The 14,821-nt window shown below is 54.0% G+C and overlaps 1 protein-coding gene and 1 long non-coding RNA gene across 2 annotated transcripts; one reads left to right on the top strand and one right to left on the bottom strand.

Moving 5' to 3' along the window:
- Positions 1–937: 937 nt before the first annotated feature.
- Positions 938–3,055, top strand: RPRML (reprimo like). The gene has a single exon (XM_064174530.1). The coding sequence runs from the start codon at positions 1,418–1,420 to the stop codon at positions 1,751–1,753; it is 336 nt and encodes a 111-aa protein (XP_064030600.1). The 5' UTR covers positions 938–1,417; the 3' UTR covers positions 1,754–3,055.
- A 4,115-nt stretch (positions 3,056–7,170) lies between these two features.
- On the bottom strand, positions 7,171–9,480 carry LOC135191924 (uncharacterized). Its single transcript, XR_010308883.1, has 2 exons — positions 9,262–9,480; positions 7,171–7,563 (listed from the first exon to the last, which is right to left on the bottom strand). It is a non-coding gene; the product is annotated as an uncharacterized LOC135191924 (long non-coding RNA).
- Between the last annotated feature and the right edge of the window lie 5,341 nt (positions 9,481–14,821).

Raw genomic sequence — 14,821 nt, forward strand, 5'->3', positions numbered from 1 at the left:
GGGCAAAGGGAGCAAGCCAAGAATCACACAGATAAAGCAGAATAAGGTCCTGGCTTGGGGCTGACCTGCTGCTTGGTGCCATCCTGACATGTTTCCAGGCAAACACCAATGGGCTGTGGCATTTCCCTGGGCACAGCTCTGGGATGGGCGAGGTCAGGATTGATTTGGTCAGGGTCAGGACTGAGCCAGGCAGGGCTGGACCCCCCTGACTCGTGGTGTCAGTTTGGGAGCTTAGACTGATACAGAGAGGGGAGTGTGGATGGAAGTTCTCCTGGGATTGCCTGCTGGGGCTGAGGGGCCTGAGTGAGAGGCTCTGCCGTGCTGCAGTGATGCTGCTGCAGCACCCAGAGATGGGCACAGGGCAGGGATGTTTGGCACAGGCTGGGGTGCAGCACTGCAGTGCTAAAAGGGACTAAAAGAGCAGGAGGGGGAGAAGAGGGAGGCAAAGGTACCTAGGGAGGAAACCCTCAGCCAGAGGAATCTCGGGATGCAGAGAGCAGGCTGGATCCATCTCTCATCTGGAGGCACAGGACAGGCATCACTGAGTAGAGCTGGGGGTGGACTGGGCTGGATTGGACCTTCTGTGAGAAGGAGTGGGTGGCACAGAGCAGCAGCCAGGGATCGGTGAGAGCTGCACTGACCTGAGGCCCAGGGGAGCCTTTGCTGCTGGGGGACAGGGACCTGCCGGGGCTGCAGGGTGAACATGGACCATGCAGGCAGCTTCGGGGGGCAGGCTGGGGGGCTGGGGGGGAGGATGGCTTAGGTGCTGCTCTGCAGGGCCTTAGGGGTCAGCCCCCAGCCGGGGGTGGCACAGGGGTGGGTGCAGGCACCCATGGCAGGTCAGAGAGGGGGTGCACAGGAGCGGGGAAGGGGAGGGCAGCCTGGGTGGGGGTGGAGGGGGAGGAAGGCGGTCCTGGGGGGAGCCTGGAAGGGGGTGGAGTTGCTGTTTTTTCTTTGAACACGGTGAAGACTTTAGCTTGGAACTTGCATTTGTGGAGCTCCCAGCCGGCAGGAACCAGCTCTCTCTCCTGCCCCCAGGAGTGGGCATCGCTCTGCTGCCTTCTGCTTCGGGCTGGCAGCTTCAGGGGCAGGGGCAGGGCCAGGAGGCATGGGGGGACCTTCGGCTGCCTTCCTGTCCCTTGTGCCCCCTTCGCCTGTTCTCTCTCTCTCTCTTTGCTCGCCTGGGGGCTTGCGCTAACGCCGTCCGTGCCAGGAGGCACCCGGGAGCCATCCCTGGGCTCCACACTTGGCTTCCACCTGCTCACAGCCTCCAGAAGTTTGCTCTCCGTCCCAGGTGCTGGGAGAAGAAAGGCAGCAGGTGGCTCGAAGGTGCCCAGCCCTGGTATATGAGGGGTAGGCAGGGGCAGGAGAAGCTTTCCTCCTGCCTTCCCCAGAGAGCTGGGATCGTGCAGAGACCATGAACGAGTCCTTTTTCAACCAGACTCTCCTAGAGCAGGGAGCTTACCCCAACAGGACCCAGGGCTTGGGGATGCTCATGGCCTGCTGCAACGGGACCGGCGCGGTGCTGGCGAGCGACGGCGGCTCCTCGGTCCTGGCAGCCGACGAGAGGAGCCTCTACATCACCAGGGTGGTGCAGATCGCTGTGCTCTGCGTCCTCTCCTTGACTGTCATCTTCGGCATCTTCTTTTTGGGCTGCAACTTGCTCATCAAGTCGGAGAGCATGATTAACTTTCTGGTGAAGGACCGACGACCCTCCAAGGATGTGGGAGCTGCAATCATGGGACTGTACTGAAGCCAGCAGGCTCCCCTAGGCAAGTGAACTGTCTGCCCCTGGCGCTGAGATGCACATTCCCACACGTGTTTGGGGCAGCTGTGGGGGGAGTGATAAGGGGAGGGGGAGGGAAGGGGGTGGGGGTGTCTTTTAACGTGTCTGTGTCCGTGGGAAAGCCAAACCGTGCTTCCCAGGCAACCAACTGTGGTGGTGAGTGGGGAGATCTCCCCTAGAGGTACCTGAAGCACAATAAGCCACCAGCACCGTGTTGCATGCTGAAATGGGCTTAAGTTTTGCATGAAACTTGCAGAAGCAGTGATAATGTGCAGCTCTGGACTCCTCTCTGTTACCTTGGATACTGCTACCTGGGATTTAGGGCTTAAAAAAAAAAACAACAAAAAAAAAAGGCCAAAAAAAAAAAAAAAGGCAAAAAATTGAGTAGGAAAGGCAAAGGAACCCCCAAAACTGAGGGGAAAGCAAAATGCATGGCATGGACCCACAGCTCCACATCTCCCACCCAGGGGCAGGGGAAGGGAAGCGCCGTGGGGGTGGTACCACAAAGTCTCTGTGCTCCAAAATGTGTCTGCTTGTGTTTGGGACCCCAAGCATGCAGCTTCTGGTGGTTTTGTAACGGGCAAAGCATGCTCTGCCTTGTTCTGCTGAGCTCTCCTGTGGAATAAATTGGTGCTTCCTTCTTCCATGCTGTGCTGAAGGGAGGCAAGAACCCAGAGAAACGCTCCAGCCCCGACCCCAAAACACTCCAACCCCAAAGCATGTCCTGCCTTGTTCTGCTGAGCTCTCCTGTGGAATAAATTGGTGCTTCCTTCTTCCACTCTGTGCTGAAGGGAGGCAAGAACCCAGAGAAACGCTCCAGCCCCGACCCCAAAACACTCCAACCCCAAAGCATGTCCTGCCTTGTTCTGCTGAGCTCTCCTGTGGAATAAATTGGTGCTTCCTTCTTCCACTCTGTGCTGAAGGGAGGCAAGAACCCAGAGAAACGCTCCAGCCCCAACCCCAAAACACTCCAACCCCAAAGCATGTCCTGCCTTGTTCTGCTGAGCTCTCCTGTGGAATAAATTGGTGCTTCCTTCTTCCATGCTGTGCTGAAGGGAGGCAAGAACCCAGAGAAACGCTCCAGCCCCGACCCCAAAACACTCCAACCCCAAAGCATGCTTAAAGTCAGCAGCCTTTCTCCCAAGTGCTTTATTGTTGCAGTCCTTGAGGGGTGGGTTGGTTTTTTTTTCTGGTTTGTTGGGTTTTTTTTGGTAGCTCTTTTGAAAACTGAAGGGTATGTATAAAAAAAAAAGAGAACCTGGTTCAAGAGATTTTTGTCTTGTCTTCATTTTCTTCCCTTGCCTGTGTGGGGTTCAGGTGTTTCAATCCTCCTGCCAGGTGCAATCAGCTCAGCTTCCAACTGAACTCTAATTGGAGATAGTTCTTGTGAGCAGAAATGGTCATTCATTTTCCCAGGCCCCTCTCAGTCACCACCAGCAAGTCCCTCAGGAGCTAAGGGATTTCAGGGGTGTGTGCAATACCTGCACGGCTCTGAAGCAGGCGTTGGGGAAGATGCTCTGAGTGCCTCTTTGTGAAGCAAGATTTCAGCCTCTGAGTTGCAGTCTCCAGCTCCTCTGATCCTGATGAGCTGTCAAAACTAAATTATGTGTGAGGAGGAGGACTCCTGACCTGTGCTCTGTGATGGAATTGCAGCTCTGTCTGTGGGTGTGAGATGGAAATCATTGGAGTTTTGTTGCGCCAACAACGTTCCTGCTGGGTGCACTTCTGTAGTGGGAATGGGATCCAGGATACTGGAGGAGCTGGCGAGCTGATCTGCTTGGAGGTAAACCCAGAACAGCTCCCTGCCTTGCCCTGGAGGAGGAACAAGATTAGGCTGCCTGTTGTAATTCAGCAATATCTGCTGAGCATCTCCTCCAAGGCTTCCCACAGGGTGCTGCTGGGCTAAGCCCCACGCACAGCAGGACCAGCAGTGCTGTCACTGGTTGCTTCTGCTCAGTTGCTGTCTGTAACACCTTAAGAGGACAATGGCAATGTGGCAGCAGGACCAGAGCTCTGAAATGTCCTGTTGGTGCCAGTGAAATGACCAAACAGGCAAGGCTTGGATTTTCAGGAGCAGCTTGCAGGGCTGCAGACCTGAGCAGCCTTCTCAGCACAGAGGGTTTGTTCCCTTGCCTGTAAAGTGGCTTCACACAGCAGCATGGAAGGACATTCTGGTCCCTGCTGCTGAAGAGGGTGTAATGGCCATTGACCTCTTTACACATGAGTGCAAACTACTCCCACTGTGAGAGCAGAGCCTGGTCAGGACCTCAGGCTGAGGTGCAAACAACCCCAGTGCACACAGTGACCCAGCTCTGCAAACACTTAGGAGTCCATTCCATGAGTCACCTAAATGTGTAATGGTAAAGCATTGGCACAGGCTGCCCAGGGAGGTGGTGGAGTCTCCATCCCTGGAGGTGCTCAAGAAACCTGTGGACATGACACTTGGGGTTAGTGGTCATGGTGGTGTTGAGTTGAGGGTTGAACTCAAGGATCTTAAAGGTTTTGTCCAAGCAAAGTGATTCTGTGGCTTTATGATTCTATGGTCTCCAGGTCTCTGTGCAACCAGAAGACAGCCCAGACATAATCTCTGAACTCTCATCCAGCTTCTGCCTTCAGCTGGCATTTGTTCCCTCTTGCCAGTCCAGCCACTGGCCACGACCCCACCACAAGGGAAGACTCTGAGGTGATGGAAGAAGCCTTCCACTGTTAGCAATGCCAGGAAGGCAAAGGAAAAGCTTATAACCCAAAGAAAACATCCAACTCCAACCTACAGCAATGCTCTGAGTGAGGGAGCTGCTCAAATGATCTCAGCTTCCCCCAGGGGCTGTCAGTCTTGGGGTGTATGTGTGTGTGTGTGTATGGTCCTGCTGCCCAAGGGGGAAACAGGGCTCTGCAATCCACCAAGTGTCCTTAGAAGCCACATCCTGGAGTGAACATGAGGGTCTTTATCCTTTCTGTGCTGTAGAATCTTCCAGAGGAATGGAGAAAGGTCAACCACAGTAGGGTTGTGTACACATGAGGTGGAGGAGCAAATTAATGCCCCTGAGAGCAGAGCTGGGCCCCTGCTGGGACAGATGGAGCTTACTTTGGGGTCAGTGGGGAGAGGGAGGACTTTCCACATGTCCCCTTGAGGCAAGAGCCCAACTGTATGTGAGCTTATTCACCCCCTTAGCTGTGCTGTGTCTCTTTTTAACCAGAAGGGTCTTGCCTACAGTTCCAGGATGTGTGGACCAACAGAAGAGGGTCTGCAGAGTAATGCAGTCGGTGGGCAGCATCCACATTTGCCATACCACATGGAGTGTGTCCCCCTGGGGTTATTTGGCTTCTGTCATGCTCGCAGTGAGTTCAAGACACTTGCACACAAGTCCTCATCCCATTAGACTCCCAATAAAAGGCTGATTTACCCCACTGAGAGGAGGAATAGTTTAGGGGACAAGAAGACCTCTGGAGGACTGATGCCAGGCATTGATTTGACATGGCAAAGGGAGAAGTAAGGCAGGGAGGGCTGGCATGGAGAGGAAACTCCCTTGGGTTGGGGATTTAGAGGCTAAAGACCCTCCTGAGGCAAAGGCATGGTTGCTGTTTTAGCTGCTCTGATTCCTTCTCCCCTCTGTCTGCACAGAGCAGATGCCAGTGCAGGTTGTGCCTGGTTGGAAGGGAGGGTGCTGAGGGCACTGTGATGCTCCCTAGACCTCAGGGGAAGAGCTGCCACCTCACCCCCTGCAAAATCAGCTGCCCTGCTCCGTGGGCACAAGTCCTGCAGCCAGAGGGTGAAAGTAGCTACTGCAGGGCTTGTGTGAGGACAGCAGAGCCTAATGGCCCTTGCTGCTGCCTCTCTCCACAAATAGCTACGTTTGTTCCTCACACTCCTCTAGCTGAAGCCCACAAGTGGCTCCCGAGGAGATGTAGCAGGTTGTGGTTTAATTTTATTTTGATTTATTCTTTTTTAATTGTTGCTGGCAGCAACTTAGCTCCCAGAACGTCACTGGGGTGCCAGGAGCTGCACGAGTGTGGTGCTGCTTGTAAAGCACAGCAAAGAGACAGGGAGAGAAGGGCTATGCTTAGCTGGATCCCTGCATCGGTGCCAGGGGGGGAGGAGCAGGCACTGAATCTCATTTACAATCCTCTCAGCAGTGGAATGCAAGGTGCCAGTGCAACCCTGCGGTCTGAGCCACTGGTCCCAGCTAGTGTGCAGCCCTCCTCTGACAGCAGTCATCATCTTAGGCAATGCATGGCCAGTCAAGTTATCCTACTAATGGGGCACTGCTTTCTGACCCCCACCAAAAAGCAACCTGCACTGGACCTTCACAATCCTCCTTCGGGAACAGCTCCCTGGCTCAGCCCTGCTTGCCACGGTTCTGTTCCAGCTGGAGCAGTTTATTTCATAGAATCGTGGAGCTACCAAGGGTGGAAGAGACCTTTTGAGATCATCAAATCCAATCACTCACCCAGAGCTCACAACCTCATCACTGCCACTAAGCCACTGCCACTAATCCACATCCCTCAGCACCACATCCAAGCCTCTTTTAAACACCCCCAGGCACGGGGACTCCACCACCTCTCCTGTTGCAATGCTTGATAAGGTTTCTAGACAGGCAGCAGGGAAAGAGCAGAGCAAGGCAAGTGTGGGAGCATCTCCCTCTGCCAAGCAGCCTGCCTGCAAACAGCAATCCTCTACCACTGATTGTACTGTTGGGGAAACAAAGAGGTTGGGGAAACAAAGAGGTGCTTTGACTCCTGGGGAGGTGGTGGAGTCCCCATCCCTGGAGGTGTTTAAGAGGAGGCAGCATGAGGCACTTAGTGCCAAGGGTTAGTTGATTAGAAGGTGTCAGGTGATAGGTTGGACTCGATGATCTTGAAGGTCTTTTCCAGCCTGGTTAATTCTGTGATTCTGGGACTCACCTCAGAAAACCCAGAGCCCAGCTCATGCAGACCAGCATGTGGTGGAGAAAACCCCAAACTCAAACCCTCTTCACCATGAGCATGGTAGAACACCAGAACAGTTCACCTGGGGAGGTGGCTGGGGCCCCATCCCTGGAGATATACAAGTTGAGGCTGGATAGGGCTCTGGGCAACCTGATCTAGTCGAGGATGTCCCTGCTGGCTGCAGAGGGGGTTGGACTGGATGACTTTTGGAGATCCCTTCCAACCCAGACCATTCCATGAAGTCCCAAATGACACACACCTCCTTCTCCCTCCCCTGGCAGTCTTGGCTGAGGGCAGAGGAAGAGTTAACCAAGATGAGACAGACAAACAGATTAGGATGGAGGGAGAATCCCGACCTGAGCCCTGCACCAGCTGTACTGGGAAGCATGCACCAAACATGCTCAGTATTTAATAATTCCTGAGGATTGCCATGGTAATGAAGAGCAGAGTCAGGTTGCTATGGCAACAGGCTTTTCATTTTTTTAATCTCAGGCAAGGAAGCATTACCCAGGTTGTAACCTCAATCCAGACTGAACACGCTTCTGAGAGCCCCAAAAGAAAGGAAAAGGAAAGAAGAAGAGAAATAAAACCAGAGTAGGTAAGTAGCAGCTTCCTGTCTCTCGTCTGGCAGCTCTGGGCTTGCTCTGTAGGTAAGTGGAGGCAACCAGGTTCTTCCAGGCACAGGTTGCCCTGGAGAGCCTCCAGGGAATGGCTGGTGTGGATCTCTGCATGTCTGAGTGCTGATAGAGAGGAGGAGCTGGACCTCTCTCACGGGCGGGTCTGGGATGCTCCATCAACACCTAGTTTCCTTGTCACACCTCTGGCTTGACTCCAGGCACATCCCCAGCTGGCTGAAGGGAAGGACAAGTTCATGCCTCCAAGTGTTATGCACAAGAGAGCACTAATAGGAAAGCCCTCATGCAGTTGACCCCACAGGAGGACTGTACAAGAGAGCAGTCATGGAGCAGCCCTCACCCACTGAGTCCCCAGAAAGACTGTACAAGTAAGCAGTCATGGAGCAGCCCTCACCCACTGAGCCCCCAGAAGGATCACCCAAGAGAGCAGTCATGGAGCAGCCCTCATCCACTGAGCCCCCAGAAGGACTGTTCAAGAGAGCAGTCATGGAGCAGCCCTCACCCACTGAGCCCCCAGAAGGACTGTACAAGAGAGCAGTCATGGAGCAGCCCTCACCCACTGAGCCCCCAGAAGGACTGTACAAGAGAGCAGTCATGGAGCAGCCCTCACCCACTGAGCCCCCAGAAGGACTGTACAAGAGAGCAGTCATGGAGCAGCCCTCACCCACTGAGCCCCCAGAAGGACTGTACAAGAGAGCAGTCATGGAGCAGCCCTCACCCACTGAGCCCCCAGAAGGACTGTACAAGAGAGCAGTCATGGAGCAGCCCTCACCCACTGAGCCCACAGAAGGACTGTACAAGAGAGCAGTCATGGAGCAGCCCTCACCCACTGAGCCCCCAGAAGGACTGTACAAGAGAGCAGTCATGGAGCAGCCCTCACCCACTGAGCCCCCAGAAGGATCACCCAAGAGAGCAGTCATGGAGCAGCCCCCACCCACTGAGCCCCCAGAAGGACTGTACAAGAGAGCAGTCATGGAGCAGCCCTCACCCACTGAGCCCCCAGAAGAACTGTTCAAGAGAGCAGTCATGGAGCAACCCTCACCCACTGAGCCCCCAGAAGGACTGTTCAAGAGAGCAGTCATGGAGCAGCCCTCACCCACTGAGCCCCCAGAAGGACTGTACAAGAGAGCAGTCATGGAACAGCCCTCACCCACTGAGCCCCCAGAAGGACTGTACAAGAGAGCAGTCATGGAGCAGCCCTCACCCCACTGAGCCCCCAGAAGAACTGTTCAAGAGAGCAGTCATGGAGCAACCCTCACCCACTGAGCCCCCAGAAGGACTGTACAAGAGAGCAGTCATGGAACAGCCCTCACCCACTGAGCCCCCAGAAGGACTGTACAAGAGAGCAGTCATGGAGCAGCCCTCACCCACTGAGCCCCCAGAAGGACTGTACAAGAGAGCAGTCATGGAGCAGCCCTCACCCACTGAGCCCCCAGAAGGACTGTACAAGAGAGCAGTCATGGAGCAGCCCTCACCCCACTGAGCCCCCAGAAGGATCACCCAAGAGAGCAGTCATGGAGCAGCCCTCACCCCACTGAGCCCCCAGAAGAACTGTTCAAGAGAGCAGTCATGGAGCAACCCTCACCCACTGAGCCCCCAGAAGGACTGTTCAAGAGAGCAGTCATGGAGCAGCCCCCACCCACTGAGCCCCCAGAAGGATCAGCCAAGAGAGCAGTCATGGAGCAGCCCTCACCCCACTGAGCCCCCAGAAGGACTGTACAAGTGAGCAGTCATGGAGCAGCCCTCACCCCACTGAGCCCCCAGAAGGACTGTTCAAGAGAGCAGTCATGGAGCAGCCCTCACCCCCTGAGCCCCCAGAAGGACTGTACAAGTGAGCAGTCGTGGAGCAGCCCTCACCCCACTGAGCCCCCAGAAGGATGCTGTGATGGCAGTTTGCAGCCAGCCTGCTGTTACCTGCATCCCAAACCATGAAGCTGGTCTCCAAGATGAGGCAGGCAGTTTGGGGGCTGGTAGAGACCAAACCACTTTTCCCAAAGCCCCATGACTGACCTAAGAAGCAAACAGAGGTTTCCTGGGCTCTGGCAAGCTCTCCAGGCTGCTGTGTTCCCATTAATCATGAATGGAAATTGCCTGTGTCTCCCTCCTGCCCTCCCATCAGTGGGGAAAAAGCCACTTCCCTCTCCCCTCCCAAGCCATCCCCTCTAGCAAGTGTGTCAGGATTCTCCAGCTGATCTTCATCTTGAATTGTAATCCAGTGCTGGGTAATCAGCAGCGTGGTGAGCCTGTTCTCTGCTCAGGAAGCTGAGGCAGTGCATGCAGGGCTTCACTTAGCAGAGAGAGGGCTGGAAGCACACAAAGCAATTACTCAGGAGCAGCTCTCCATAAATCCCCACCGCAGCCCAGCGTGGGTCCCTGCTAGCGGCTGCGTGAGAGCCATTAGCCTCCAGATGAAGCCTCTGTAGTCCATTAGCTCTGCCAGGGAGGGACAAATTGATGCCATGAGAGTCAGGTGCTCAAGGGAGAACTGCAGCCAAATGCTGACAGGATTGGAGAGCCAGAATTGCCTCACAGCTCTGGGGACTTCGCCTGCCAGTGTCTCTGGAGCGGAGGCATTGCCCACTCCTGTGCCTGCCCAGTTCGTGTCCTCCCAGTTGCTGTGTCTTTCTAGTTTGTGTCTTCCCAGTTCCTGTATCTTCCCAGTTAGTGTCTTCCCAGATTCTGTCTCTACCCAGATTCTCTGTGTTTCCAATTTCTGTGCCTTTCCAGTTTGTGTCTTCCCAGTATCTGTGTCTTCCCAGTTCGTGTCCTCCCAGTTGCTGTGTCTTTCCAGTTTGTGTCTTCCCAGTTTCTCTGTCTTTCCAGTTTGTGTCTTCCCAGCTTCTGTCTCTACCCAGATTCTCTGTGTTTCCAATTTCTGTGCCTTTCCAGTTTGTGTCTTCCCAGTTTCTGTGTCTTCCCTTTTTTGAGTCTTCCCAGTTTCTCTGCCTTTCCAGTTTGTGTCTTCCCAGTTGCTGTCTCTGCCCAGTTTCTCTGTCTTCCCAATTGCTGTGTCTTCCCAGTTAGTGTCTTCCCAGTTTCTCTGTCTTCCCAGTTGCTGTGTCTTTCCAGTTTGTGTCTTCCCAGCTTCTGTCTCTACCCAGATTCTCTGTGTTTCCAATTTCTGTGCCTTTCCAGTTTGTGTCTTCCCAGTTTCTGTGTCTTCCCAGTTAGTGTCTTCCCAGTGGATGTGTCTTCCAGTTTCAATGTGTGCCCAGTTTGTGTCTTCCCAGTTGCTGTGTCTTCCCTTTTCTGAGTCTTCCCAGTTTCTCTGCCTTTCCAGTTTGTGTCTTCCCAGTTGCTGTCTCTACCCAGTTTCTCTGTGTTCCCAGTTTCTCTGTCTTTCCAGTTTGTGTCTTCCCAGTTCCTGTGTCTTTCCAGTTTGTGTCTTCCCAGCTTCTGTCTCTACCCAGTTTCTCTGTCTTCCCAGTTTCTGTGCCTTTCCAGTTTGTGTCTTCCCAGTTGTTGTGTTGTACATTTTCTTTGTCTTTCCATTTCTTGTGTCTTCCCAGTTTCTGTGTCTTCCCAGTTTGTGTTTTCCTAGCTTCTGTGTCGCCTCAGTTGCTGTCTTCCCAGTTTATGTCTCCCCAGCTGCTCTGTCTTCCATTTTCTGTGTCTTTCCATTTTCTGTGTCCTCCCAGTTGCTGTGGCTTTCTATTTTCTGTGTCTTCCCAGCTTCTGTATCTTAGAATCAACCAGGTGGGAAGAGATCTCCAAGCTCCTCCAGCCCAACCTAGCACCCAGCCCTGGCCAATCAACCAGACCATGGCACTAAGTGCCCCAGACAGGCTTGGCTTCAACACCTCCAGGGATGGGGACTCCACCACCTCCCTGGGCAGCCCATTCCAATGCCAATCTCTTTTGCTCTGAAGAACTTCCTAACATCCAGCCTGAACCTGGCACAGCTTGAGGCTGTGTCCTCTTGTTCTGTCCCTGGTGACCTGGGAGAAGATCCCAACTCCAGCTGGCCACAACCTCCCTTCAGGTAGTTGTAGACAGCAATAAGGTCCCACTTGTGAGAATGGTTCTTGGTGTGGTTCAGAGCTGTGCCAGCAACCTGACCTTGGACAGTGGCAGAAGGACAGAGCTAACAGATCACAGTGGAGCTAAGGACACTTCCTTGGCCTCTGCTGTCTGTGCAAGGTTAAGTGTCTCAGATCTGGTGGATCCCCATGCAAGTGGAGATGTCTCCAGAGCAGCTGTTTGGCTTTCTGAATCCAGCTTGCTTTTCTCAAGTACAAGTGAGGGATTGAAAAGCCCTGGATTTAGTCCTGGAGACACTGAGCAGAGGGAAGCACAAACCACCCTCAGCAGCCTTGACAAGTGCCTGTTCCATGGTGCTGGACACCTCTTTGGGTTCACACTACTGGATTTAGTCCTGGAGAGTATCTTTGGGAATAAATAGTGAACAGAGGCAAGCACAAACCACCCTCAGCAGCCTTGACAAGTGCCTGTTCCATGGTGCTGGACACCTCTTTGGGTTCACACTACTGGATTTAGTCCTGGAGAGTGTCTTTGGGATTAAACAGTGAACAGAGGGAAGCACAAACCACCCTCAGCAGCCTTGACAAGTGCCTGTTCCATGGTGCTGGACACCTCTTTGGGTTCACACTCTTGGATTCAGTCCTGGAGAGTATCTTTGGGATTAAACAGTGAACAGAGGGAAGCACAAACCACCCTCAGCAGCCTTGACAAGTGCCTGTTCCATGGTGCTGGACACCTCTTTGGGTTCACACTGCTTCTCCCACTGAGATGCCAGAGCCAAGCGATTCCCCAACAGTCTGCTCACGTTTCTGCTCCTCTAATTTCAGAGCCAGGCAATTTCTTGGACTTGTTTGTTCCATCAGCACATGGTTATGAAAAAAAATCAGCCCAGAGGAAATCAGAATGTTGCCAACAGCCAGTATGGTTTGGCACATCCCTGAAGGCATCACTGTCAATAGGCTGGGAAGTGGTGGGGGCACTGGCAAAGGCATGAACATGTATCTAAAGTGTCTGTCTCTCATCTGATGAGTGCTGCTCATCTCCATGAGGTCATAAGAACCACACAAACCCAGCTCCAGAGATGCTTTTGTGGCACTCATCATTCCCAGAAGGCATTACTGTGGATGCTCTTTTCACCTTATTAATTTAAGGCAGGTTAATCACCAACAAAGCTGAAAAGCCTTTTTAATGGCAGGGATGTTAGCACGGTGGGGCAAGCAGCTGAGAAGCAGAAGTGGGTCTGTGGCAGAAGTGGGTGTGTGTGGCAGAGGTGGGTGTGTGTGGCAGAGAGGGGACTGTGTGGCAGAAGTGGGTCTGTGGCAGAGAGGGTTCTGTGTGGCAGAGAGGGTTCTGTGTGGCAGAGAGGGTTCTGTGTGGCAGAGAGGGGACTGTGGCAGAGGTGGGTCTGTGGCAGAGAGGGTTCTGTGTGGCAGAGAGGGGACTGTGTGGCAGAGAGGGGACTGTGGCAGAGGTGGGTCTGTGGCAGAGAGGGTTCTGTGTGGCAGAGAGGGGACTGTGTGGCAGAAATGGGTCTGTGGCAGAAATGGGTCTGTGGCAGAGGTGGGTTCATGTGGCAGAAGTGGGTCTGTTGCAGAGGTGGATCTGTGTGGCAGAGAGGGGACTGTGTGACAGGGAGGGGTCTGTGTGGCAGAAGTGGGTCTTTGTGGCAGGGAGGGGTCTGTGTGGCAGGGAGGGGTCTGTGTGGCAGAAGCAGGTCTGTGGCAGAAGTGGGTCTGTAGCAGAGAGGGGTCTGTGTGGCAGAAGCAGGTCTGTGGCAGAAGTGGGTCTGTGTGGCAGAGAGGGGTCTGTGTGGCAGAGAGGGGTCTGTGTGGCAGAGGTGGGTTCATGTGGCAGAGAGGGGTCGTGTGGCAGAGAGGGGTCTGTGTGGCAGAAGCAGGTCTGTGGCAGAAGTGGGTCTGTAGCAGAGAGGGGTCTGTGTGGCAGAGGTGGGTTCATGTGGCAGAGGTGGGTTCATGTGGCAGAGAGGGGTCTGTGTGGCAGAGAGGGGTCTGTGTGGCAGAGAGGGGTCTGTGTGGCAGAAGCAGGTCTGTGGCAGAAGTGGGTCTGTAGCAGAGAGGGGTCTGTGTGGCAGAGGTGGGTTCATGTGGCAGAGAGGGGTCTGTGTGGCAGAGAAGGTTCTGTGTGGCAGAGAGGGGTCTGTGTGGCAGAAGCAGGTCTGTGTAGCAGTCTTGGCTGCAGGTCACAGATGATGTCAAGGTGAAGGCAGCAGCTGTGGCAGTCTTTGCCAGCCCATGGCATTCATTTAGCCAGGACCATACATCCTGGCCATGGCACAGTGCTCTCTGTTGGGAGAACTCTCCACTCGAGTTTCCTCCTTCTGAGCTATTGAGACCTGGCTGAACATAGCAACTCAGGTGAGCTGTCCTGCCCCAGTGACAACCTTTGGAGACATCACCTCAGCAGATGGCTTTACTCTCCTGGCAAGGAGCTGTGAGATCAGAGAAGACAGCACCAGAATCCCTTGTCAGGTTTGTCTTTCCCTTCCATGTGGGCACACTGCCTGGCTATGATTTAGGCAGCACCAGCTGTGCCTTTCTGTGCCACCACTTTTGGTTTTGCTCTGAGCACCTCTAGAGAGAGAGGAGACAAGATCCATCCTTCCTGTGATGCTCTAGTCCATCTGAAAAGGTCCAGGGCAGTGGGGACATGAGCTTGCACCTCATTCTAGCTGGGGATGTGACACTGGCAGTGGAAATGATCAAGGCAATAACCAAGAAAGAGCAAGAGAAAGACAAAAGGCAGAGGAAACATCGACCCTAAGGCAGCAGGCAACTAGAGAGACCTTTGTGGGAGAGGGGCTGGAGCTGCAGAGCTGCAGAGCTCTGCTTCTTCACTAAAGAGCTGCTTTGGCTACCTCACTGTGTCTTCTTCGAGGCTGCTACCCCAGCGTGGCTGTGAGGATGGATGCTGATGTTTGTGCAGATCACTCTGCCATGCAGGAGAACAGGGTGTGCATGGAAGCAAGCTCAGGGCACTGTCCCCTTCCCCTGCCAGCTGCCTGGCTGGTGCTGGATGTTGTGTTGTGTGTGTGTTGCTGTGTAAGGGCAGCTGAGGATGTGAGGATGGCTGGAAGGGTTTACCCTTGCCCCTTCTGGCAGGTACCTGTGTCCATTCTCTCTTGTTACTTGGTTCATGTCCCTCTGGCAAGGGGGACTGCAGAGCATGGTGCTGCCTGTCTGCCCTGGCACGACTCAAACCTTCCTGCATGTGGGGCTAACCCCAGAGTCATCTTTCCTGGCAGCCCCCCACAAGTGTTCACATCCTACAGGTTTCTGTGCAGCTGTGAGTAGCTTCCCCTCCCTGCTCCCCTCCCAGAGTCTCCAAACACAGGTTTGATGGGACAAGACAGCTGAAGAAGCAGACAAAATGTAATTAGGCTTTAATCAGCTAAGTTCCTTCTCTCACATAATTGAAAATGGGACTAATTGGTTGCAATGAATTCCCAGTGCAGCCAGCCAGGCAGCACGGGGTG

Source organism: Pogoniulus pusillus, chromosome 40 (assembly GCF_015220805.1).
Source record: "Pogoniulus pusillus isolate bPogPus1 chromosome 40, bPogPus1.pri, whole genome shotgun sequence".
Taxonomy (NCBI): Eukaryota; Metazoa; Chordata; class Aves; order Piciformes; family Lybiidae; genus Pogoniulus; species Pogoniulus pusillus.